The 27,355-nt window shown below is 40.0% G+C and overlaps 1 protein-coding gene across 1 annotated transcript in view; it reads right to left on the bottom strand.

Moving 5' to 3' along the window:
* Positions 1–983: 983 nt before the first annotated feature.
* psme4a (proteasome activator subunit 4a) overlaps positions 984–27,355 on the bottom strand; it is a 40,322-nt gene continuing 13,950 nt past the window's right edge. The window contains exons 6-47 of the mRNA XM_062058356.1: positions 25,444–25,507; positions 25,283–25,357; positions 24,888–25,010; positions 24,718–24,810; positions 20,554–20,819; positions 20,227–20,413; positions 20,050–20,139; positions 19,896–19,960; positions 19,631–19,781; positions 19,452–19,550; positions 17,530–17,599; positions 17,353–17,420; positions 17,055–17,270; positions 16,615–16,772; positions 16,416–16,511; positions 16,224–16,279; positions 16,073–16,129; positions 15,945–16,000; positions 15,599–15,697; positions 15,454–15,516; positions 15,272–15,367; positions 15,013–15,144; positions 14,706–14,915; positions 14,466–14,602; positions 13,849–13,902; positions 13,648–13,777; positions 13,463–13,559; positions 13,223–13,376; positions 13,055–13,124; positions 12,846–12,971; positions 12,622–12,774; positions 10,693–10,797; positions 10,520–10,611; positions 10,292–10,423; positions 9,965–10,173; positions 9,805–9,890; positions 9,585–9,713; positions 5,925–6,080; positions 4,174–4,336; positions 3,967–4,100; positions 3,750–3,890; positions 984–1,833 (exon numbers count right to left, since the gene is read on the bottom strand). Coding sequence (XP_061914340.1) covers positions 3,756–3,890; positions 3,967–4,100; positions 4,174–4,336; positions 5,925–6,080; positions 9,585–9,713; positions 9,805–9,890; positions 9,965–10,173; positions 10,292–10,423; positions 10,520–10,611; positions 10,693–10,797; positions 12,622–12,774; positions 12,846–12,971; positions 13,055–13,124; positions 13,223–13,376; positions 13,463–13,559; positions 13,648–13,777; positions 13,849–13,902; positions 14,466–14,602; positions 14,706–14,915; positions 15,013–15,144; positions 15,272–15,367; positions 15,454–15,516; positions 15,599–15,697; positions 15,945–16,000; positions 16,073–16,129; positions 16,224–16,279; positions 16,416–16,511; positions 16,615–16,772; positions 17,055–17,270; positions 17,353–17,420; positions 17,530–17,599; positions 19,452–19,550; positions 19,631–19,781; positions 19,896–19,960; positions 20,050–20,139; positions 20,227–20,413; positions 20,554–20,819; positions 24,718–24,810; positions 24,888–25,010; positions 25,283–25,357; positions 25,444–25,507 — 4,852 coding nt within the window. The 3' untranslated portion in view covers positions 984–1,833; positions 3,750–3,755. The remainder of the gene's footprint in view (positions 1,834–3,749; positions 3,891–3,966; positions 4,101–4,173; positions 4,337–5,924; positions 6,081–9,584; positions 9,714–9,804; positions 9,891–9,964; positions 10,174–10,291; positions 10,424–10,519; positions 10,612–10,692; positions 10,798–12,621; positions 12,775–12,845; positions 12,972–13,054; positions 13,125–13,222; positions 13,377–13,462; positions 13,560–13,647; positions 13,778–13,848; positions 13,903–14,465; positions 14,603–14,705; positions 14,916–15,012; positions 15,145–15,271; positions 15,368–15,453; positions 15,517–15,598; positions 15,698–15,944; positions 16,001–16,072; positions 16,130–16,223; positions 16,280–16,415; positions 16,512–16,614; positions 16,773–17,054; positions 17,271–17,352; positions 17,421–17,529; positions 17,600–19,451; positions 19,551–19,630; positions 19,782–19,895; positions 19,961–20,049; positions 20,140–20,226; positions 20,414–20,553; positions 20,820–24,717; positions 24,811–24,887; positions 25,011–25,282; positions 25,358–25,443; positions 25,508–27,355) is intronic.

Raw genomic sequence — 27,355 nt, 5'->3', positions numbered from 1 at the left:
ACCCAACAAAGCAATCAAGAGAGCAGAGTCAGCCCTTGGCCGGCCACCAACTCTCGGCCAGTGTCCAGTCCGCATTGATGAGCAAGGATGCGTCCAAGGAGACCGAGGTGTCCGATACATAGTATTTTTCGGAGTATAAGTCACACCTGCCGAAAATGCATAATAAAGAAGGAAAAAAAACATAAGTTGCACTTTTTGTAGAAATTAATTTGATAAAACCCAACACCAAGAATAGACATTTGAAAGGCAATTTAAAATAAATAAAGAATAGTGAACAACAGGCTGAATAAGTGTGACGCATAAATAACCAACTGAGAACGTGCCTGGTATGTTAATGTAACATATTATGGTAAGAGTTATTCAAATAACTTTAACATATAAACATGCTATACGTTTACCAAACAATCTGTCACTCCTAATCGCTAAATCCCATGAAATCTTATACGTCTAGTCTCTTACGTGAATGGGCTAAATAATATAATTTGATATTTTACGGTAATGTGTTGATAATTTCACACATAAGTTGCTCCTGAGTATAAGTCACACCCCCGGCCAAACTATGAAAAAAACTGCGACTTATAGTCCGAAAAATACGGTACTCATTCAGCCAAGACACCGTGAAGCTTGTCCGTCCCGGCGCTCAGCGCCAGCTCCGCAGCCCCGTCTCTTCATCCGCATCTCCTCCAGTCTCTCCAAACGGACTCTGGTGTGGCTGAGACCCAGCAGCTGGTCTCCATGGCCAAAAGGCTCCCGGGAGGCAGATCCAGAAGCCCACAAAAAAGCACAGCAGAAATCACGAAAGTGCCACCCCTTGTCACACAGTCCCAAAGGGTCCCCAACCAAAAGGCAAAAAAACCCACATGAAAACAAGAGGGAAACATCAGGAACACAAAAGGATGACACAAGAGCACAGAGCTCCTGCAAACAGCAGACATTATTTTTCATCATTTTTGTCAATATTTACTTATTCAATATTTAAGACATTTGTTTGTAATAAACAATTTATTGATACATAATATACAACAGGTAGACAGTACAACTACCAAAAAAAAAAAACACTGCAAGTTTGGCACTACACTATACAAACGTGAGGTACTAAATGCTTCAATGTTTGGACTCTTTCCAAGTCCTCCAGGAAGAGAGAAAAAACAGTAAGTTCTAAGAGAGTCAATGTTATGGATGGTAAAAAGAAGTGGACAGTTTTGCACTGGGAAACCTTAGAAAAAAATGTGCTCGGGTCATCACAAAACATCACAGCACCGCATCGGGGGGAGCGCACCCTCTCCCAATAGGCTCCAGTGCTTTTAAAAAAAAAAAACTGAACCCGAAGAAACACTTTCTAGGAAAATAAAATTCAGCATTTTAAGAACTTACAAATAAATAAATATGTGTATGCATATTTGCTATAGCATGATATATCCACACGCCAACGATGCATATAATCACGTCTAGCTCAAACAGCCACACAAACATCATTTTATTACAGTCTAAACCTTGGGGAGCCGGCATGTCCTCCATTGGAACTTCGTGTTGGCTCAGAGTTGATTCTTGGGATACAATCCTGAGAAATGTGTCCGACACCGCACGCGTCATCAAGCGTCCCAACGCGCACGCAAACAACTGTACAGAAATGTTACACGCTGCAGGGCGTCCATCCCTGCCATGAGTGATCCTTAAATATTAAGTATAGAGGAAATGTAAAAGGGCTACATACTATACATCCAATACACAACATTTCAATCAATGTATGTGTGCCACTTCCTGGCTAGGGTAGGCTGATGTTTGGGAAAGGCAGCCCCCACCTTCATGCAGGCCGGCAACCGCTGGTGTGGTCTGAAAGAAATGAAGCAGAAAGTATTGTCACGTAAATCAGTGTTTTTCAACCACTGTGCCGCGGCACACTTGTGTGCTGTGAGATACAGTCTGGTGTGCAGTGGGAGATTATCTAATTTCTCTTATTTGGGTTAAAAATATTTTTTTGCAAACCAGTAATTATAGTCGGCAAAGGTTGTGTTGTTGTTGAGTGTCGGTGCTGTGTAGAGCTCGGCAGAGTAACCGTGTAATACTCTTCAAACTGTAGTGCACCACAGGGCTAGTGACAGTGTGTGCGCGTGTTACAGCAGCTATTGTTTTGGCTTTGTTAATAAATAGAAAGTTGATCCATCACCCCGTTATGTTTGTTTGATATACAACATATTAATTTCGCACTTCATCCAGCTGTATAATCACTCTCCATACAGCAATAGATGATATTTGTCTATTACCTAAACCGCTTCTATGTTCGCTACCTCTCTTTGATTTTAATGTATATTTTCTGCTGGATGTACTCTCTATTTTATGCTGTCCTTTTTTTCACTGCAGCTGTTACATATACTGTAATGTTGTACATGGTAATTGGGATTTGTTATATATTATATAAAATATAATATAATATAACATATCAGTATATATTATATACTGTATACATAATATGTAAATATTACATATATGTTATATTTTATATTGCTACTATGGTACATTTTTAGTCTACTTTATACCTGCATTATCCTTTCCATCCTTACCCTTTCCATCCTTTGCGCCAGAGCTACTGTGTGGAATAATTTCCCTTGTGCATCAATAAAGTTTGTCTAAGTACTGTATAGCGCTTTATGTTGTGTTCAAAGTAGAGATGTCCAATAATGGCTTTTTTGCCGATATCCGATATTCCGATATTGTCCAACTCTTAATTACCGATTCCGATATCGATACATACAGTCGTGGCGTTAACACATTATTATTGCTTATTTTGTTGTGATGCCCCGCTGGATGCATTAAACAATGTAACAAGGTTTTCCATAAATCAACTCAAGTTATGGAAAAAAATGCCAACATGGCACTGCCATATTTATTATTGAAGGCACAAAGTGCATAATTTTTTTTAACATGCCTCAAAACAGCAGCTTGGAATTTGAGACATGCTCTCCCTGAGAGAGCATGAGGAGGTTGAGGTGGGCGGTATTGAGGGGTAGCGGGGGTGTATATTGTAGCGTCCTGGAAGAGTTAGTGCTGCAAGGGGCTCTGGGTATTTGTTCTGTTGTGTTTATGTTTTGTTACGGTGCAGATGTTCTCCCGAAATGTGTTTGTCATTCTTGTTTGGTGTGGGTTCACAGTGTGGCGCATATTTGTAACAGTGTTAAAGTTGTTTATACCGTCACCCTCAGTGACCTGTATGGCTGTTGACCAAGTATGCGTTGCATTAACTTGTGTGTGTGAAAAGCCTTAGATATTATGTGACTGGGCCGGCACGCAAAGGCAGTGCCTTTAAGGTTTATTGGCGCTCTGTACTTCTCCCTACGTCCGTGTACACAGCGGCCTTTTAAAAAGTCTTAAATTTTACTTTTTGAAACCAATACCGATAATTTTGAAACAAATACTGATAATTTCCGAGATTACATTTTAAAGCATTTATCGGCCGATAATATCAGCAGTCCGATTTTATCGGACATCTCTAGTTCAAAGTGTACAAACTTTTACTAAATTATGTACTTTTGTCAAAGCTGTAACCCATTATTCATGTTTACATTATTTTTTTATGGAGAAATTTGCTTCAGTATACAAATTTTTCTATTAACGAACCAGTTATGTTAGTAAATTGAGGTTCCACTTGGCTATACAAGCTGTACACTGACTACTGTTAACTATGATTTATATTGTATTGTCCCTTGAGAAGGTGTATTATAATAAAAATGGTTGCAAGTGAAATGCTTTACCAGGTTTTAGGCATAGTAACAGGGGGACACCAGCAGGTCAGTGAGCACCAGCAGCTGGTCATCTGTGAACTGCTGCTTATGCTGCTGCCAGTTGTCATGGTGCGTCCTGCGGAAGTTGGACAGGGTTTTCTTCACAGTCATCTGGAGGACCACAAACACACATTCAGGTTACGTTTTACTTTCCCATGGTGAAAAAATGCATTCTAATAAGACATACTTCAATAGGTTGAGTGTCATTAAGGTGGGCGCTCAGGTCCATTAGCAGCTGGGGCATCCAGGTGGGCACGTCGTATGGGCTGGAAAGGATGCAAGCACTTAGCCCAAGAACACCAGCATGGCGCCGCACCAGGTCTGTGACAACAGCAACAAAATGAGGTGAAAGGAAAGTATGGATACATTTTTAGAGGTTAAACTGGCGCCTCACCTGCAGAAGGTACAGTGTCCCCTATTGTGCCAATGCCCCTCTTCCTCTTTTTAGGAAGGCAAGTCTTGCACAGAGCCTCAAAGTGAGTCTGCATGGGGGCATCCATGTGCAGGAAATTGCACTGGAGGAAGCCACTGAGTGTGGTGGCGGCCATTTCTCTTACCTGCAGAGGAAGTCAAAAACATTACTAGCTAGTGCACTTGCACAGTCTAATGACATTAGGTACTATTTTCCCTTTGACAATCATAGAAACAACAAGATGGAAATAGCATCTGCTTGAAAATTAGGGTGGAGGTGTGAGGAGTCAGGTGTGATCCAAATGTCTTTTCCCCCCTCAGATATTATATGCGGAACAGCCATCTCCAAAGAAAAGGCCTCCACATCAAAACGATTCTTTGCTTTAGTGCAGTGTTTCTTAACCATAAGGGCGGGGGCCCATTGTTGGGCCACCAAAAAATATCTGTTTCTCAGCTGTGGCCCGCAGTGGCACTCAGTTGTATTACACTTTTCCACCACTTGAGGCAGTAATGAAAATCTTAACTAAACAGAAGATATCTGGAGCTAAGGACATAGAGAAGTTACTTCAGTGCAAAAATGATGACTGAATTATTACTTGTTTTTGACATAATGACTTGTGAAACTGTATTTTCATTTCATTTATTGACAGTTTACTTAAGAACCATTGATTATTTATTCAGTTTATTTTAGCACAACATCCATCCATCCATTTTCTACCGCTCGTCCCTTTTGTGGGTCGCAGGGGGTGCTGGAGCCTATCTCAGCTGCATTCGGGCGGAAGGCGGGGTACACCCTGGACAAGTCGCCACCTCATCACAGGGCCAACACAGATAGACAGACAACATTCACACTCACATTCACACACTAGGGCCAATTTAGTGTTACCAATCAACCTATCCCCAGGTGCATGTCTTTGGCGGTGGGAGGAACCCGGAGGGAGCCCACGCAGTCACGGGGAGAACATGCAAACTCCACACAGAAAGATCCCGAGCCCAGGATCGAACCCAGGACCTTCAACATATATACATTTATTTTTGTCAGCTATTAATGAGTGCCTTGTTATGCAGTATATTTGATTATTGCTTATTTTATCTAATTAGCCTGACCTGAGCCTAAGGTTTATGTGTTAAATAAATAATATTCTTTGTGATTAACACATGCTTTCATATCAATTGACAAGGTGTATTCTGTTAAACTGTAGGTAAGTTAGATATAATTATTGAATCCGATTAAAATGAAGAATAAGATGACTAACCCAGTTAACTACTAACCCCAGGTCCCTCTGTAGTGGAAAAGTTGGGCCCCAAGGTCAAAAATGTTAAGAACCCCTGCTTTAGTGCATGCAGCTGTCATGGATAATAGGTGAGCTTTTATTCCATAATGTCTTTAAATGAAGCAGGTAGTCATGAAGGCCAAACAAAAACGACTACTTCTATCCATCCCCCACTCCTTTGTCTCAACCCCACCCTTGCTTCCTCTTTCAATCTGAAAGTTATCTCCATGGCAACAGATTACCGCAGCCTGGGGTTTCCATAGCAACAGTTAGAGGACTGGAGGAAGGGTGAGGGGGGCTGGCGGTGAGAGTAGTGGAGTCAAGAGGTGAGTGCTGAATCACTAAAGGCCGCCAGCATAAACAGTCACCTTTACAGTACAACAATGATGAAGCTGACGACTATTTATTCTGAACTAATTTTTGGTTATGAACTAATGAATTATGTTGTTGTTTTTTTTACCTCCAACTGCTCGTCTTCCAGCAAACTTATGACCAGTGCTCGCACGTCGTCCACAGCTTTCTGGTCACTCATGAAGGTGAACAGGTTGTAAAACACCATGATCTGGAGGTAGGTCAGCACTGTGTAGCGGGCGTGCCAGGAGCTGCTGCCAGCAATCTGCAACACACAACAGCGTCATCACATGTCAATTACGGACTAAGCATTGGACACACCAGAGGTACAAAACGTGCATAAATTTAAGGACGCTTTGTCTTTTTGGAAATTTGATAATCCTCGCAAGCAAAGGGGCTTGATTCATTATGATGGGTGATACCCCAATGTGCTGCATTGCTAGAGGTGGGGGACATAGGGGATTGCATAAATCGATTATTTATTTATTGTAATTAAAGTAATGCAAACAGCTCTGAAATGTGGAACAAAGAAGTGCGGTAAACGTCATATCTGGCACGCTATGTGAGCGGACACGTTGAACAGCGTAAACAAGCATGGCTGACCCAAGATATTTGCATTTTGTGCCACAGTATGAAAAAAATATTTCGGCAACCCAACAAACACGAGGACCCCGGCACCTGACACGATTCCACCTGGTGGAAGCGGGTGTATAGCAACAGGCAACTACAAGCTACCAGTTCAGTTCAGCAAACAATCGAGGAAGCAATTTGAAAGATGCCACCCTCATCTGAAAAGGTAAACAAAATAAAGGGCATTGCCACGTTTATTGCTAAATATTTCCGTCCTTATTCCGTCGTGAATGAGGGATTTAGAGCACTGCTTCACACAATGGAGCCCAGATACACCATTCCATCCTGACTCTCTCATTTCATTTGTAGCAGGGGAAACCTGTTCATGTTTGTTTGTATTTAGGCAATAAAGCACTTTAAATGTGATTCTTTGCCAGGTGTTTAGTCTGAAGTTAAGTACATTTTTTGTAGGGGCCACATTTTTTGTAATTTGAAAAGGCACTACAACTTTATGTACAAAACTACATTTTGAAGGAGGATTGTTAATGCTGAGCTACAAATACCAACTTTTTAATTTGTAACTCAGGACAATTTATTGATGTTTGTGTTTGTATTTAAGCAGCAAAGCACTTTTTGAACTGCTGGTTTTGCAGTTCAAGTTTTGTAAATGCAGTATTTTTGTGCTCTATTATTTTAAGGCACTTATGTCCCAGTTTTGCACACATTTCCATTAATCTAATAAACATAATGGAAATTACTTCAACAGTTTCTTGTTAAAACTAAACTGGTTTTTTAAAACGCGTTAGTGATTAATGCTTATTTAGTGAAACGAAAAGAAATGTAAATCTGCATTAAAGATGCATCAATAATCGACTTTTAATCCAATCGTAGCTCTTGAATTGTAATCGATGAGGTGCCCATAGATTCCCACCTCTATGCTTTGCTACTACATATTGTCTAGTACAGTGGTACCTCAACTTAAGAGTGTTTTGAGATAAGAGCTTTCTCTCGGCTAATTGTTATGTTTTAAGTTACAAGCAATACATTTAGTTACAAGCATCCTCACCATTAGTTAGCATCGCAAATACCACAATAAACCTGTAAGAAGCCCCCAAAATTCTGTTCATACTTGCTAGCATTAGCTTATAGCTAGATAGAGATCTTTGTTTTCCAACCATGGCAAGAAAGACATTTGAGTGTGAAGGACAGTGCTGGGAAGAAGAAGTGGATGACACTAATTGAATTAAAGGAAAAAAAATCAATAAAAACATGACCGAACATGTAGCGAACTTGGCAAAGCAATTCAAGCGCATGATTGCTAGTCTGCACAATATTGAGGCAGAATAAGCCTGACACCAGCCAAGAATGTTAAAATAATATTCAAACGGCAGCTATTTATCCATGAGAGTATGGAAAAGCTGCTGACGGTGTGTTTGACGGAGAAGCAGCTCGAAAGATACAGTTGAAGTCTGCTCTCCTTGGTAAATGCTATTATTAAATTACATTACTTCATAAAACTATTGTGGTTGTTTGTACTACATTTTGTTTTGTTTTTCATACAATATTTATGGATAATAAAATTGTAATGTTTTGGAGGCAGGCAAACACCAATTAAATTGAATTCTATTCATTTCAATGGGAGACAATCAGAGATACAAGTGTTTTGCGTTAAGAGGGCCAACATGAAACCAATTAAGCTCACAAGTTGAGGTACTTTTGTACTGTATTTCCTCAACTTGGGACTGTGGTGCTTACAGAAACAATTCTTCAATTAATTCATACACTGCTTACACAAAAATAAATGCTGCACCTCATAAAAAGCAGCTAGTGGCACAATGTATCTGTAAGATATCTTTACTACCGGTGTATTCCAGTTTTCACAAGGTGGTACACTTTGGCACACTACACCCCAACTCATTTGTTGAGTTTCCACCATAGGTGTGTTTGCAAGACGCTGATGCACGGTCATAGCTAGGTAGTATCATGTCAATGCCCAGTAACTATCCTCAAGCAGGCTTTATTTTTTAGACAAAAAAACCCATAAGAACTAAGTTGAAAAAAACAAAAAAAACACTAATTCATCAAATTTACAAAAAGTAAATCCCTTACAGCTGTGTGCAAACCTGAATGGCAGAGCACTCATGTGTCTATCCTATGGGACAATGTGAAAATGTACATAATAATTACTTCTGCCTCAAAATGCACTGCATCATGTATACCAATAACTAAAGGACACGAAAAGAACCAGCTAATGTGAGTGGGTTAAACAGTTAATTCCACTGTAACATGGAAGTAGTAATTCTCTGTTTAACAGACATCATCAGCATGTCTAGTTCTATTCTTACACAATCACTACACAGGTTAAGGACCTCCTCTCAAAAAAATGTCTGCTACTCTCTGCACTTTAGTGCTTAAGGGGGTCCTACTATGCAAAACCAACTTTTCTTACCTATTGGTACCTGTTTTTGTGTATTTGGGATCCCTGTACGTTCTGAAATTTTGAAATCAACTATGGAGGTATGGCAGAGGTATTTATAAAACAATCTTGCCTTCTTCCAAACTTTTTCCAAACGGGCTGTTTGGAATAAAATACTTTAGTGACGTATCTTGCCGTAGTTAAGTCAGCGGATATCTCAATATATGGTAGAGGTTTACCCGAAAAGCTTTGCGCAAGTCTGCCATTTTTATTCAGGTATAGTCCAAAGTTGTCAAAGAGTTCCTTATTTTTTTCTATCCTCTTGTTGTGGGGCAGACTGGCTCGTACATGCACATGCATGCTAAAATCCTCCGTAGTTGCCATTTCAATAAATAGTAGCCTGTATTTCTAACTTGTATCTGTCAGTAGACTAAATATTGAAGCACTAATATTATAACATGGCTGACATCGCTGTCGAAGCGAGCTTGGTCTGGAGGAGGGTTTCGGCACGCAAATGAGACTGCCCACAAAGCAGCGCGTTCTAAAGAGACAGTCAGAAAGCAGCTTAATGGTCTGTAAAACATAATCTATGCGAAAACCCTACAATTACATGTCATGTAGACCACAAGCACATGTTTCAAATGTAGGAAAACAATTTTATATGACCTCTTTAACTCCATTGGCCACCGTTTCAGGAAACACTGTAATTCCACAGGAAACTTCAATGTTTTCTTCTTATTAATCTAGTGAATCAGTGAAGTCATTTTATTGCAGAAAGCTTACCTGCTGCAGGCCATCAAGGACCATGGGGATTTGCTCTGTGTAAAGGAGTCCCTGAGACATGAGGGACAGGCAGATCTTTGCATCCCGCTTAAGCTCATCATAACTGTCATCATTCTCAACTGGAGCAATCTACAATCGCATAAAGTCATCAGAATATGTACGCTCGAGTTATTTTAAGCCAATGTGTGAGCAGCTGAAGAGGCGGGCTTAAAGGAGCTACCTTGAAGAGCAGGGGGAGTAAGCGCAGCTGCTCGGGTACAGCCGTGGAGAAGGAGCGCCCGGCACTTGCAATCAGCCACTTTAACACTGCAAACATGTTAAGGGTGTGGGGTGTTGATAAATGTTTACGGTATTAAATGGGCCATTAAATAATAACACACCTGTTTTGAGCAGTTTGATGGCTTGAGTCCTTTCATCCTGCTCTCCCACCTCATTTTCCTCAATCACGTGGTTCTGGATCTCCTCGTCACCCTCGGTCAGGGGCTTCAGTTGTAAGAGAATTCTCTCAGTGAAGTCTGAGATGCGAGGCGAGGTGGTTGGCCGAGTGTAAGGCAGGTTAACGTCTATCATGAAGATGTAGGTCAGCACGCTGGAGGGGCAGAGAAACAAAGATGCAGGGTTGACAACTCGTTTAAGGTCAAATGCAAGATTTGTTTTCACTTTGATAACTTTGTCCATGTTTATTACGGATGGAAAGAACACCCTACCTTCCAATTCGCTCTCTCACATTCTTGTAGACCTGCGTTAATTTAGGCTCCAAGTACTGCAACAATCTATGGAGAAGCTCTGGCACACGCCACTCCTGCTGAGCGAGGCCTCCCTGCAGAACATATAGGCGGCTAGAAAATCAAGAGGAAACCAAATTAATAAACTGATTATTATCGTCAACATTACAAATAAGGGCATACAAATAAAGACAAGCTCTGTGTACTGACCACGCATCGACAAACGAGCCCCCTTCTCCATTGACCGGGGACTCCATCAACAACTCAAATAGCCAGTGAAGCTTGCGAGGGTCTCTACTCTCCTGTAGATGGGACAAAAATTTTTAAAAAGAGTCAGATGAATAAATGGACAAGATGAACTGTGAGAAGGAGGGCTTGTTTACACAGGCTGTGGCGATGCAGGTGCCCCAGTCGGCATATGTTTCCACTGTGATGTTGGACAAGGCGGTACGAAGGAGTGGACACAAAATTTTCCAGAGGCTATCAACCTGTAAATCAAGCATTGAAGATACATCCAAAACAATGTTGAGCCTAAATAAAAGGGTTCCCACTCTTTCCCCAAAAATATTTTCCAAGACATTACAGCTGCTACAGAACCTTAAAGAGGAACTGAGCTTTTTTGGAATTTAGCCTATCATTCACAATTATTATATATCTAGGTGATCTTTTTTAATGCATTCTAACTCGTAAATAAACACTAGCAAGAGTCAGCTAACAATGGAGTTAATGGGCTTTGATCTATTTTGCCGCTTTTTTGCCAATAAAGCGCTCAAAAAAACACCCAAAACCCATTAACACTGGTTATACATGCTGTAAGTATGTACTGTATGTAATACAGTATCAGGCAAAGTAATAATAACATGTAATATTTATATATTTGGTAATTTTAAGCATTACATTAATTTTTCATACGCATTATAATGTTCGCTATATACTTCAACAAAATACAACTAATACTACTTATAGTATACTACATGAGAGACAACGACGACTAATTTGGGACAAATGATGATCCAGAACCTTGTATTTTTGAGCCTGAATATACAAAGGATGACCTCCAAGTTTAAGAAGATGAGTGATAAGCACATCCCGCTCTAATGAAACACTAAATAAGCATTATGTAGCTGTATTGGTAAGTGACGAACAAGAAATACTAACTACAAACACAATACACCTATCACTTACTGAACAATGTCTGCTCTCAGTGAGATACCGATTGATGGCATGTTTATATGTCCCCATTTAGATGAAGAATTAAAAATAATCCTCAAGCAGGTTGTGTAAAAAAAAAGTGGGCACAATCTAGCGTCTTTTCATGTCTCTCTTGCGATCCCCGGGTCTAAGTTGAATGTCAAAGTTGATTGGTTTATGGCCACAACCAAAAGCGAGAGGCATGATTTATAATCTAGAATTACATTTCACCAACTCAGAGGCAAAGCAGTAGCTGACTGGCTCAGTATGTCAATAGCTGCATAAGATCAATTATAACTTTTGCTAATGCTTGGTTAATATGCAGGTAACAACGTGTAAATTTAGTATTGTTGGCGGTTTTTAAATGTTTTTTAGAGGGCTTTATAGGCGGAGTAGTGTACTCCCATTGGCTGCAATGTTAGCCACCTCGTACTTACCGTATATTACAAACTACAATGCATTAAAAAAAGACAGAATAATGTGTTCTTGTCTTCCAAGGGATTGTGAATGATAGGCAAAATTCCCAAAATAATGTTTACGTGTACTAAATTTCTCAAATCTAATCTAAACCTTGCTTGATGTGATTTCAAAATTAACTCTTTACGGGATTTAGGACTATATAAATAACCTTTGATTGATTGATTAACTTTTACCTAATAATGCAGTGTTGTCTGCACGTCCTCAGCTCATTCGCTCTTTGTGCTCCACACATTATAGTAGCTTTCATAATCTGTCTGTTTATGCAATTTTTAAAAATAATTATTTTCATGAATTAGTTTTCACAACTCTTTGTTTACAAACTTTCGACTATCAAGGAGTTCAAAGTTCCCGAGTTCTCTGAACGTTTCTAAAAGAAAAGTTGTGTCGGCAACAGACAAATTATACCTCCCTCCCGCCATATTTGCTGCTGGACGATAACCATCTGTCTATCTCAAAAGGAGGATACACGTCACGCTGACGGAGCAAATTTTACCCCAACTACAAAGACAGGATCTGAATGAATGTGTACATTGCCGCGGTTCTGAGTAATGGTCAACCTAAAAGGCATGTTTTCAATAGAAAATTGGTCAGTCATTTTTCAAGGAACTCTACATAAGTATGGGTGCTTAGTAAAAGCCAACCTTAGTGTAGCTCCAGTGCTTACAGCCTCTGATCAGGCCAGATATGATCTCTGCAACACAACGCTGTTTGCTCTCATGAGTGTCGGCTACGAGGCGCTCCATGTGTGGTTGCAGCAAAGGCAGAAAGGTGTCGCTGAAATTACGGAACAAACCCTGGAAAGAAAAAAGAAGTAGCTTTCATAATCTTTTTTTAATTGAAAGCCACTTTGGGAAAATCAAGTCACCTTGAACAAACAGAATCTGCGTGTGCTAAACTTGTCTTTGCCCTTCCGTTCCTCCAGAGAGAGAAACTCGATGAACTGATTGACGAATACCGGGTCTGAGAAATGGTCATAGATGATCTGCTCGCGCTTTAATGGAGGAGAAAAAGAAGAAAGTCTATTATTTAAAAAATGCATTTGTATTTCTTGGCCTATTGTCGGAATGCACAAACCTCTGTCATTTCATCTCTGACCAGATTCAATTTTGGCTGTTTGTCCTCAGGAGCATAAATCATCAGTTCCCTAGTAAGTAGTTTGATAAGATACAGCTAAATACAACTTAACAATACACAGTCAAGTAAAGGAAATGAAGGAAAGGTGGAGCATTCTCAAACATGAACCTTGGCCAACTGTAGTAACCCCAGTGAGTCTTTTCCACAAAAACACAGCACTCCCAGTCTTGCTGTGTCCGTGGCAGGCTGCTACTGTTGTACTGCAACCACTTGTTATCTGGTCGATCACCAGCCACGATACCACTTGTCTCCTCAACTGCAACTTATTACGACAAAGAAAACATTGTTTACAATGTATTTTAAAGCTGTATTTGTAATGCCAACAAAAAAAGGAAAAACAAATCAAACCTTTGTCCCTTTTAAAAATCTCAGATGGGCTAATTGGAACTTTTTTATGAGGCCTCTTTATCTGTTTCATGATCCCTGCCACAGCAGATATCGCCACCTATTGGAATGGTTAAAAACAACAACTCTTCACCCATGCACGATTTTGCAAAAATTTAAGGGTGGCTTTAAGATGAGGACCCACTCACCTTACGGACATAGAGCGAGTCATGGTTGAGGGTTTTGATGAAGAACAAAACAGCGGCTGGTGGGAGTTGGTGGTCATCTCTCAGGAGGAGTGACAAGAGGCCAATAGCGACATGCTCAAATTTCCAAGGCCTGCAGCGTAAAAACAAAGTGTTGTAACAAATACGCCAAACTGCAATGTGGTTAATATCAAATCAACTTACGAGTTCCTGTTGCCGAGAGAGTCCAGCAGATCACCAATCAGCTGCTGGTACTTCCTAAAACAAGCAAATGAGCAATTGGTTGTTACATCTGTCACATAAACTATACAGACATGGTTAAATGTTGTGGTTGTCTGATATAAACCCTGCATATTCACTTTTTAGATTCTCCTGCATGTCCTGTTAAAAGTATGCGCCAATCAACGAAAGAAAACATGTTTTAGACATTGTTTCTATTGTAAGTATAGGGGTGTCAACACGTGACGTCACATAAAGCGGATGTGCAACTCTCTTTTTGGCTTTCATCAATAATAAACACACGATAAACATATTCAAACAACAATGAAATAATTAACAGCATTTAATAACAAGTGTGTGTCTATAAGTGAGCTGTCAGAACTGTCCTTCAAGACACGTACTTCTGCTTGGCGATAAACGTGCTGAAGAGGAAAGCCAATCACACTTTGCGTCATCTAATTTTAATGACACAAAGTATCAACCTTAGATTATGAACAACATTTTCTGACAGTAGTTGTCTGAGTGATGTTGCAGTAGTTTTTTTGTTTTTTTTAAAGGGTTCTATACAGTTTTCATCAGACTTAAAAAACAGCTTAACTTACTCTATAGATTCCAAATTTTTAAGTTGCTGTCTCTTTACACCCTCTGCTGTTTCTTCCTCTGAAGGAACAGGGTCTTTAGGAAGGGGATTTCCAGTGACCATAAGTTGTTTGGCCACATCACAGCTCTCTACTGGGATCTGCAGGACAGAACGTTAATTGGTAGCAATGACTTATGAGGTTTCTGTTGTTTTTTGCTCGGCAAATCACAAATCAACTATTTGATTCTAGTGTTTTTTTTACAGAGAAGTCGATGCCAATGGTCTCATACTGCCGGTGGATTTTGTCAGCAAGGTCGTCAAAGAGCCGCACAATGGAGGGCTTCTCCAAGGACATAGCTGAACTGAGGCCAGATCGAACAATAGCAGGCCACGTCAGGGCAATGCAGTCCCAGTCATGCAAATTGGCCAGGCACATGCCACTGTGATTTCCCAGTAGACAATACAAGGCACCCTGGAAAGGCAGAGTCAAGCATGTGCCAACATTTAAAACATACTCTTCGACATGTGACAATTTATAAATAAAAAAACATTTGTTTGACATGACATACTTTGAACTGTTGCTGTGTGACGCTGCCGTTGTCTGGGTTGAGAAACTCAAGGACATGTGGTATCACGTCTCTGCAGCAGAAGTTATACGTGCCAAGGGCAGTGAACAGTACATTTTGAGCTTTGCTGCGTACCTGAAAAAAAGGCTCATTGAGTTTAAGTCTATTACAAAATAGTAGGTTAGAGTGCATGACAAATTAAAACATCACATTAACAACAAGAACACAAATGATAGAATTGTTTTAAAGTGTCCTCACTCACTTGGCTGTAGGTGCTTGTGGAGAGACGCAATAGATCCCTCATCAGCTCCTGGTGAATGCTTCTGTATTGACACCCTTCCATCGTCAGCTTGCGCAACTTATAGAACACCAAGTTCGAAACTTATGAAATGATAAAACGTACTGAAATAACATGACTTGCAAAGTTCTTCATAGTCAACTCACTTCGTGCTGGAGCATGACTCTGTCTATGAGGAGAGCTCTGATATGCCGCTTTCTGCCATGGAGCTGCAAATAGCTGAACTTGAGTTTTGAGGGAAACCTAATTCTGTGGCTTAATTTATATTTACATAGGACGACAAAGCCTCACCCTATTTTCCATAGATTTCTTCACAAGATTGAAGCTCTTCCAACGAGAATCAAACTCATGTTTGTGAGAACCCTTAAAGTGCAGCAGGTCACTGATTATCTAAAAAACAAAGACAAAAACTGGTTTGTATTGGATGAGATGTTATGCAATTACACACATGAAATGGGACATATTTAACTACCGTATACTACTTTTAAAGTATGGCAAATAATCAGACATATTTTTTGAAAATGTAATTTTTGCAATCATGTCCCATGCACAGTGACTAAATAGGCAACCTTTCTACTGGGACAATAATTACCCCCATCCCCCACCCCCCAAAAAGTGTAGTTTTACAAGTTGTTACCTTTATGATAGAAAAGAGAGATTTTGTGTCATCCTCAGAGTTTTCAAGTATGTAATCTGCAAAAAGAGTTTAGGAAGGCTTGTCAATAACAATTTGTTAAGGGGGGGGAAGAACTGTTGTAAACTTACGAAGCAACAGTCTCATCACACGGCAGATGGATTCTCTGTAGTTCTCTTTAGACTGATCTGGAAATAAATATTAAGACTGCAAAGTAAGTGTGCTTAATATTAAACACGATTTAACATTAAGTTTATCTGAAGTCAAAATTGTAGTGCACACCATAATCTGCTCCGGTATAGAGGGTAGTCTCGTCCAGGTTCACCATACTATGCACTCTGTTTCAAACGCATATACTTTACTATTGAAACATTTTATGCCTCACATCTTTATGGTATTCATTGAACAAAAATTTTAAAATACACTCATAATGTACAGTATGCATTTCATTTAACATATATATTAACTACTTACAGTTCAGGAATCGGTTCTCCTTTCAAGGGCGGCATGAGGCCACCGGCTCCTAGGAGGCAGTGCTGAATAATTGTCAGACTCTGTAGGACATCATCTCTGGGGGTAAAAAACAAAAACAGGGTAAACAAATCAGTAACAACAGGGCGCCCAAGAAGTAAATTGGAATGTGTTTTACATTCTAAAATGCTTTGTATAATACCTGCTCATGTCTTGGTCTCCCTCTGCATAACTTTGAAGCCTCTCAAGTTCCGGCTGCAGAATCTGGTCCAGTAAAGAGTAAGTGAACTTGGTTTCATCTGCGCTGGGCACATGCCACCGGATGTCCAAGTTCCAGAGGTCACCTGGACGACCCCAATCCTGCATGGGATAAACACATAAGTAAAAGTTACCATATTATCCAGCTACATTTGCATCACTGTGTAGTTGTACAGCCCTTTGCACAGCAACAATTTGCTGGAGTTAATAAAGGCTGACTCATTTACAAAATACTTATCAGTGGTTACAGTCAAAGACACAGGCAAGACTTCACATCTCTCAGTCATCCAACTTATCCGCTAATGGATCATTTTTAGACTCACATTATTTTGACAGTTTTACTTTATGCAAGTGATTTAATGAATTATAAATCATTATTATTACCTTAATGGGTAGGTAGTCACTGATTGGTTGGCGAAAACCGCTTGGCACACTGCAGTACTCAGTGGGGTAGATGAGGGCTGTGGAGCGCAGGATGTGATGCAGCAGGTTGCAGGCAAGAATGTAGCCCTGCTTACACTTGAGGTGGAGGGTCAACTGCAAAATGTGGACCAAGTCTGAAGAATAGGTCAGGAGCTTGTCACCATCCACTCGAGTAACCTGGGGAGCACATAGCGAGATTATACAAAATCAGCAGCAGTAAAACGATTCACTATATTCCTATTAACAAATTTTACCTCACCTCAGATAGTAACTGAAGATTCCATAAAAACTCCTTGTCCAGCTCCTCTTCGAGCAAAACTTCCTCATCTGTTATAATTGAAAAAAATAAAGTGTACATTACACAACAAACAATGAAATCCAAGCAAAGTGCATTAACTTTGGACAAAACTGCTTTATGAGGATGCAGTGTACTTACTGGCAGCAATTTGGTGTATTTGACTGCAGCAATGAGGCACAAACATTTTAAGAGACTCTGCAGGGTGACACTGAAAGAACAATTAGGTGGTCAATGAGCATTAACCGACAATAACATGATTGCTGTATTTCTTCATACACTGGCCAGATTAACAGGGCTCAATTAGGCTAGGGTAGGCATTAGTCATGGTCATTTTTTTCTGGTTTGTTGAAGTGGACTACACAACTGGCATTTACAGGGGAACAATTATGATTTTAACACACTTGCGTATGGTCTACTCTAGATAATAAGTATTGGAGATGCTTTGGTGTAACTTTTGCTCCACAGTCACAAACGGTTCATGTGTGGAGGAGGCATTTCCAGATTGCAAATTAAACCCATATCGCCCCACTCTCTCCAAAAGTATCAGAATGTATCTTTTGAAAATGTACACTGTCAAATATATATCTTCAAGATGATCATCATTGGCATTTTTCTTTCGGTCATGGTAGGAAATACATTTCATCTACAGTGTATAAATGTGCCACAACATTAGGAACACATACAAAGTGATATAGCGCACATGCCATGATTTTGACGAAAATAATACTTCCTACAATCCTACCTTTTGTGGTTTTTCCACAAACTTAGTTGTGATGTCGCAATAGTGCTGTCTTTTTGTCAGAGTTTAGCGGCTAATCCAACTTTCTACACACTGGTCCAATATAACAAAACAATCCCGGGTAAAATGTTGCGGACAACAAACACAGATGTATTTATTTTACAGAAATCAGAGCAAGCGGGAGAGCATGAAACAAAAAGGAGTAACACTGCAATCTATGGGCAGCAAAGCACAGGGGGTTCGGGGGACTGGCCGAGATTACGATTAGAAACACCCAAAATATTACTTCCACCACACTATGGATGTAACGGTAAACGGTATAATGATAAACCGCGGTAAAATTCCGGACGGTTAGTAATACCGTTTAAAATTTTCAATGACCGGAAAACCATAATTTATTAATGCATTTTAGGCAACACTGCGTACTTCCTGGAAATGGCGCCACATTAGCGATGGCGCATGCGCACTAAAAACCATGGCGGAACACAACTACAAGGAGATTTCCCCTCGGAGTAAAGAGAGCGGAGCGCTTGGTTTAACTTAATTGTCTTTTGCTTCATTTCCGTGGAGTCTCGGCGTGCGTTTAAGAGCGCACTGCTGTTTTTAGACAGGTGACAGGTGTGGACAATTTTGGAGACAAACGTATTTGTCTCACACTAAAAGTATATAGCGAACTATTTGATGTTGCTTTTATTTTCTCAATACAGCGTCCATCAGCTGTGACTGTGAGTTAATGACGTGCGAAAACACGCAGCAAGCGATGTGTCGGAAAACATTGCCTCCACTTGTTTATAAAGTCTTTAGTTTGTTTACTGGGATGTTCCCTCGTCATTTTTTTTTAACTGCAAACTGTATCAGTGTTCAAATAACATAAATTCTAGCTATAATGTTACACAGGAAATAATTTTGAATGTGTGGTTTGTTTTTGTAAAATAAAACGTGGTTGAAAGATTTCAGTATAAGTAATTTTTTAAAATTTGAAGCACATTTAAAAATACCGCGATAATAATGATAATCGTGATCATTTTGGTCACAATAACTGTGATAAGAAATGTTCATACCGTGACATTCCTACAGCACACTGTGATGTCAGACTGTGCCATCTGTTTAAAAAAGACTGCAAAACGCAACGTTCAGAGGCATCTGAAACTGCATGCAATCTCACACACAAAAGCATGAACTTTATGATATGATTGTTTAACCCGATTATCCAACACTGTAACAACAATTAGAAGTCAGAAAGGAGGACAATCATCATTAGTGGGATACAGGGTCAAGTAAAGCGGAGACCACTATTTATGGAAGCACAGTATTTAGTTACCTTAGCAGCAGCACGACACATGTCTGCCACCATCCTTCCAGCAACACGTGTCTCAAAAATGTTGGTGGTTGCAAAGTTAAAGACCTTTTCCAGAGCCACCTGTTTAGAAAAAAACATGGCCATAAATAAAGGAAACTTTTAAGTAACCACATTAAATATATATATTGTTTTGTGTTGACCTTGAAGATGTCCAAGGAGCACTGAGTGAGGATTGTGCTGAAGGTGGAAGACAAGCCAAGCTCTACCAGACTTTCCAAATGGGTCATTTTCTCAGTTTCAGTTTCCTCGCGCGTTTGTTCCAGAGTGCTACTGTCAATCAGGGCAAAACACCTAAACACATTATGAAACATTGATTAAAGGGTTTGTCACACAGGAGATTACCATTGTTTATCATTATAGTACTACCCCTTAAAACATAGAATTCATCAAAAATCCACTACATACCTATCCATGAATTGAAGTACAAAGTCTTCAAACTCTGCAGAAGCTGAGCACATCTCCCTTTCCACCTTAAAAGTTGCAAAGTTTAGAACAAATCAGTATGCATGTATACATATTTTTGCATTATTCATTATCATTTAACAGTACGGTACTTCACCTCTGTCAAATCAGTTCTTTCGTGTAGGACGGACGAACAGTCCACCAAAGGCACAAGAGTCACAAATGTAGCAATAAACTGGAAAGTGATCTGCAAGGAAAGAAATAATTGGATAGTGAAGGCGATCAATTAAAAAAAAGACAAAAATTGTTTAAGAGTGCCAGACAGGGAGCCTACCATGCACTTGCTAAAGTCATTCGGGTCAACTCCTGGCAGTGCTCTCATGAGTAGGGGCAACATGTGAGTCGGGCCTTCAAGAAAGTACTTCCCACCCGAGACTAGGCTCCGTGCTACACCGATCATGCAGCTTAGGGTGGCTGTCAGCTGGTGGGGCTCTGTTAGAGTCTCCAGTGCAGGGTATGTTCTACATCAGTGACAACAATTAGCCCCTTGTGTTGAGCCCAAAGACTACCTTGTTTCTTAATCAGAGTGGAAAAACAGTAACAGCGTGTCCAACTCTAAAGAGGCAGACCCAGAAGTTATAAAACATATTATTTAACTTGCCTCTCTAGTACAGGAGGAATGACCAACTCAGGCCTCATTAGTGCAAGGTTCTGAAGAGCTTGGGCGGCATCCAGACTGCCTGTTTTGCTGAACATGGCCAGCAGAACAGGCTGCATCATACTCTCCACAAAGTTGGTAATATCCTCCTCTGTGAGCTTGTGAGTGTCTGGAATTGGAGTTAGCCACGACGGCTTTCTGTAGCGCTCTCTATGGACCCGACGAACCACACTAGCCGGGAGACGTTGGAGCAACTTCATGAGTTTCATCTGGATAGAACAGGACAGGAACACACGATAAAGGGCAACAGTCTAATTTATGATATTAAAATAGTTATTTACATGAAAATAGTTGGAAAATGGTTTTGTACGGAAAAATTATTGAAGCAAAATTATTTGAAAAACATGTATCTCAATCTGTGTGTGTAATCCAATTCACATGTGTGTGTACTAATGTGTGTGTCTGTATATCAATCTGTGTGTGTAATTAGATTTGTGTGTGTGTTTTAAGTTGTCTGTCCGTATTATGATCTGTCTGTGTGCAAAAAAACATCTGTCTGTATTATGATTTGTCTGTATGTAAAACAATATCTGTATTTCAAACGGCATGTGTGTGAAGCAGAAACCCTCTATTGGCTGTCTTTTTACACGTGAGTTTTGCGACACTTTTGCCAAGTACGACTTGTCTGTCTGTACAGCAATTTGACCGTGTAACTTTTTAAGAGGATTTGTCTGTGACTTCCCCTTGCCTTTCCTTATTCTCACCACTAGTCGGCGCTTTGCAGCCACTTACACCAAAGTCGTGTGCATGGGTCTCACAGTCATCTCTAAGGGGGAGCTACGCCCATCGACGGGGGAACACGATCATTTCGGCCGCTATGTAAATACTGCTAACTTATTTGAAAACATTCAATTTTATTTACAGCAAGTGATGAAAAGTCCATTGTTTTAGCATCAACGGCAACACGAGTGTGAGTGGCTGCAAGGCGCCAACTAGTGATGGGTATAAGGAAAGGCAAGGGGGAGTCGAAGACAAATCCTTTTACACGTTGAAATCGTTGTACAGACAAACAACTCGTACACGGCAGAAGTGTCACAAAAGTCGCACCTACTCAGTGGCCTAGCGGTTAGAGTGTCCACCCTGAGATCGGTAGGTTGTGAGTTCAAACCCCGGCCGAGTCATACCAAAGACTATACAAATGGGACCCATTACCTCCCTGCTTGGCACTCAGCATCAACGGTTGGAATTGGGGGTTAAATCACCAAAAATGATTCCCGGGCGCGGCACCGCTGCTGCCCACTGCTCTCTTCACCTCCCAGGGGGTGAACAAGGGGATGGGTCAAATGCAGAGGACAAATTTCACCACATGGGTCAAATGCAGAGGACAAATTTCACCACACCTAGTATGTGTGTGTGACACATACTAGGTGTCACTCATTGGTACTTTTAACTTTAAAAGTCACGTGTAAAAAGGCAGCCAATATTAGGTTCCTGCTTCACACACGTCTAAATACACACACGCCAATCAAAATACAGACAGACAAACAGACATTTTTTTACACACAGATAAAATCATAATACGGCCAGACGGATATTTCTTTACACACAGACAAATCTTAATACGGACAGACATATTAAAAAACACACGCGGATCTGATTACACACACACACAAATTGATTTACAGACAAACACATTAGTACACAGACATGTGAATTGGATTACACGCGCACATATTGAGATACAGGTTTGCAAATAATTGTACTACAATAATTCTTCCATAGTTTTAGATCATGCATCCATTTTCTACCACTTGTCCCTTTCAGGGATGATCAAACATATCTATTTAAATCCTCAATAACCTGAAGTAAGTAGTATACAATTTGGATTCAAATGTCAATATTTTAAAAAATGTACACAAAAGTCAACAAAATGCCATCACTTGCATTATGATAAGCACAACTTCAGCATAGCTGATGCTACTTTATTTAAAGGAATAACTCATCTTGCTTTTTTTGTGATGTCACCACAGAAGGGTGCAAGTGAATTCAAAGAGGAAATGTGTGATGATGACCACAGAACTACAAATATTACTGTGACAAAGGAAACTCTCTGGCTGCTCAGTACAACAAGCCCACCTATTTAGTCTTTAGGTAAACATACACACATACAGTGGTTACAGCTTACAAGTGCCTCTACTGACCATTTTTTCGTGTTACAAGTTGTCTAATTATTTTGCTCTAGGTTGCGAACAAAATGTTGGTTTGAGCCTCACCACCGCAAGTTGGCATAGCGAATGTTAAAGTAAACCTTGTAAGATCTGACCAAAACATACAATGTCTCCATCGCTAGTGTTAATGAATAGTTAATAAGACATAACTTTAACCAATATTATAACGGGAATGAACAATTTGAGCGCAAAGGACAGTGCTGAGAAGAAGCAGCTGATAATCATTTAATTAAGGCAAGAAATCATCGGGGAAAAAAGTCAACATGGTGAAGAAATACAAACATAGCATTTTATATATACTTCCGTGTTTAGTTGTTCACAACATTTTACACGGGAATGTTTTATCAAAACAGAATGCTAAACTTAGACAAAACAGCACCATTGCGACATTACTACTTGGTGTAAAAGAGAGAATAATACTTATATCTACTTACATGATTTTCATCTAATCGTGGCATGCGCACAATATCACCAACGTGTGACATACCGTTTGATAAATGCTGGGAAATGCAGCTTTTTTAATGCGGCATTGTGCGCATTAAAAGTGTACTTACAGTTGTGAACAGTGAATTTATATACGTTTTAGGAAGTTTATTTTTGACTGCGGTGATGTTTGTTTTCAAAATATATATTTAAACCGTGTACATTTCCAAACGATGCAATGATACATTTTGATGACATTCTAATACTTTTGGAGGGTAGGTTGCAGAAATTTTCATTCACAATTTAAAAAAAACGCCTCCACACACATACCAGTTGCAGACATACTCAGAAAGTCAGTTAAAATACAAAAATGACTGTGGTACAAAATGTACGCAAAATTCACACCAAAGTATATCCAATACATTATCTAAATCACAAGGACGTGTTAAATGTAGATTAGATCATCATACGTCTCTTTTAAATACCATTGAGAACCTGATATTTGATGATATATTATACTCATTACCAACCGTATTCGCAGTAAACCCAAGGGCTATGTATCCTTCCTCATATTCTACTACCTAACTGGAGGCTTATGTATCCTTTAAGTATGAATAAAGTCACCTATACTGGTGACTTTGCGTCTCACGGCACCCCATACACCTCAACGTGCCTACCGATGGATGCCCGCCCAACTATTTGAGAAGCACCACATTACTTCATAAACTACTGTAGTTGTTTGGAGTACATTGTATTTTATTTTTACAAAAGTCATTATCTAGAAGTTTTTCTTATCCAAAAGCATGTTACATGTTAAAATGTGTTTTTCTTTGAGGACCCAGAACAGAATAATATCATTTTTAATCTTTTAAATAGGGAACATTAATTTGAAATAAGAGTATTTTGGTTAGAGTGTGGTCACAGAACCATTAAACTCATAAGCTGAGGTTCCACTGTACACGGCAAAAGTCAACTGCACACAAAAAAAACAAGCCCCAGGCTAGGATTGAATCCAATAACTTTGTTGCGACAGTGCTAACTATTAGCCAACTGGGCTGCACATCTTATCTCCAAAAATACATGTTGCACTTTGGTGCCTGTGCTTTTACAAATCAGGAAAACAGGGGCTTCCTCAAACCAGAAAAGCATGTGCGCCTGCTCCTGGGGACATCCAATACTATTGCAGCAATCTCGCTCACATGTTTTCTTGTTATTTCTGAACTAGTATGTAAACCGAGACAGCCAAGAGGATTCAGGAAGCCGTCTTGAAAAACAATGACAAATGTGTTTGCCCCTCTGACGCTGTACACGTTGCTGACGTGAGTTGGAAAGAAGCACACTTGGAATAAGCTGTGGAAAAGCGACATCACGATGTGCTGCTTGATCACAGACTGTCCCGGTGTATTTGTTGTCTAAAACTACAAACTATAAATTACAGGAATGCAATAGACTTGCTTGATAAATCATTGTAATAGCTTATTCATATTCATGGAAAGGAAGAAAAAAAGTAACTCACCAACCAGCGACCATGGTTTGATGGGTGGAAAAAAGATGTAATGCTGTTGAAAAGGCCAGTGAGTTGTGCTTGAGTTTGTTTACTTGGTCCACCCTAAAATTGACAAGGAAGCAGTCATGGAGAAACATTTTTAAACTGACATTGCCAAAATCCATGGACACCAGACAAACCAGAAGTGATGATATCCATAGCACCACATGGCCAATATCGTAGGCATTGGTCACGTATCGCGGAACCATCATCTGGCTGGTTCCCACAGGAAGATTCAAACTCCTCAAAATTCTTGTGAAAATCTGAAAAGTATTATAATAATATATAAAATATGTATATGATAAAGCTGGCGGTTTAGTAGAAAGAAATAAAACAATGTTTTTCACAGAGAAGTCACAAGGCTGGAACATGACCCTCAAGATCAACAAGTAAACTTGATAGTTTGTTTCTTTAACACGCAGCGGTGGTTGTGAAACACACACAAACACACTGAGTCATACTGTACATGAGAACACGTGCAAAAATTCAAAACCTGTCATTTCCTGTACCCTCAATTTTGAGAAGTAGAACATACCTTGGGGATATAAGAATCCCAATCAATGTAGCCAATGTTGTCATTGGCCAAGCGAGCGAAGAGATTGACTAGGTGCTACAAAAACAGAATGACACATGAGCGAGACTGAAATAAAAGATAAAACACATAACAGGTCATGGAGTCTCATGTGCTGTACTCACCAATTCCCAGCTTGGAAGATTCTGCACTGACACCCACAAGTTGATCAACTCTTCGAACCACAATCTGGCAGAAAAACAGTTTAGTTCAAAAGTCTATGTAGAATTCATAAGCAACACAATTGAAGTGCTTTAGTGGTAAAAAGACTTGAAAAGCTACTACATCAATATACAATAGATTTTGATATAGGGTTTATTTAATGCACTGAGGAAGCAAGTCTTGTAGTTCTTTTAGTCTATCAGTCGTTGATCCATTTTAATCAAATTTTTACAGTGGTACCTCAACTTACAAATAATTTGTGACACGAGCTGTCTTCCGGCTTCTTGCTATGCTTTGAGTTGTGAGCATATTTGAGTTACGAGCTCAACCCGCTGTCAGTCGAAGTAGTTTTTGTCACAGGGTTGAGCCGTTTGAGCAATAAAGAGTTAAAATATTGTTATGCGTTGCTGTTTGTGCTTTGTTTACAAAAAATTCAAATGTACATTTTGATTAAACAGTCGGGGTGTGCGTTTGAGCACCGCTAAAAAGAATGACATCCTACCCTCCTCAGTTCCGGTGTGTGAAGAGGAAGCAGAAGACCAAATCAGAGTCCCAGTTAGCAACCTACTCGGCGAGTCACTGTAATGTCATTGCGCATCCCACAAGCCAGCCTCCGCGGCAAGCAGCCAAAAACGTACAAACAACATTAATCCATTAAAACAATAAGAATCTGCAGATGCTGTGTTTGGCATGTTTCAGTGTGTTCCGTCAACTCCTGACTCAACAAACTGGACAAATGGGCATTACATTTGGTACACAGACTTCTATATCACTTGTTGTCAATTGACTTCTCCAGTCCGTCACTCAAGTATGTTTGTGTGCAACATAAACATTGATTTTTTTAGTTTCTACACAAAGACAGCATTGCCAGATTTCACAAAAGAAACAAGCAACCAGCTTTATGAAAAAAAGTTGCGAATAATAAGTAGACTTTGCAACAATGTACAGAGAAGCAGCCCGAAGAAGAAACCGCATTAGTCTGTTCCCCATGGTAAACGCGGTACACAAATATTACATAAAACTACTGTAGAGGGGAACTTTGATTTACGAACACCAATTTGCGACTTTTTCGGTTTACGTACATTTAAATAGCAACGTATACGCCTCTGTGTGCAAACCATGTCTTGGCGTACGAAAACTTTATCCATTCATTTATTCATTCATTTTGCATGCCGCTTGAAACAATCGGTGGCTGCCATTTTGATGACATAACTTCCAGTACACGCGAGCACGGCCATTTTGAAAAGGTGGGCCCCCTACGTCACATCCTGTTTATCTCCTGTATACACGGGTGCGGCCATTTCGAAGAGCTTCGACAGCGAGCGGCACTTTTGATGTGTTTATATCCACGATTGTCGTACCTTGCGTCAGAGCTGTGCAGGCCTCTCTTAAAGATCACTTTGTGTGATCAGAAATGCCATAAATGTGTCAAAACTCTCACGGTCAGCTTTGTGTACAGCTTCAGGTTGCTAGACAACCACTGAGGTATGATTTTAGCTGGGAAATTAGCCTTTGGCTTGCGGCACCTTTCTTTCAAGGATTTTTCTCAGGGAGCTTTGTTCTGCAGCGATTCTTTAATTGTGATGAGAGATAAAAATGCCGCAGTGGACCTTTATTACAGTAAAGGAGAGAAAACTACCAGGACACAAGCCGATGAAGGATCGCCTCACACTGATAGTTTGTGCTAACGCTAGCGGCGACTACGTGAAGCCAATGTTGGTTTATCACTTCGAAACTCCCAGAGTGTTAAAAAAATGCCACGAATATTCACAGACACAAGATAAAATGATTTTCCTTTTTTTGATTTTTGGTTTTACCCCGCCTTCCGCCCGAATGCAGCTGAGATAGTCTCCAGCATCTCCGCGACTCCGAACG

The sequence above is a fragment of the Entelurus aequoreus genome, linkage group LG09, assembly GCF_033978785.1.
Source record: "Entelurus aequoreus isolate RoL-2023_Sb linkage group LG09, RoL_Eaeq_v1.1, whole genome shotgun sequence".
Classification (NCBI taxonomy): Eukaryota; Metazoa; Chordata; class Actinopteri; order Syngnathiformes; family Syngnathidae; genus Entelurus; species Entelurus aequoreus.
The sequence above is the reverse complement of the archived record's forward strand: the minus strand, read 5'-3'. Positions and strand labels throughout refer to the sequence as shown.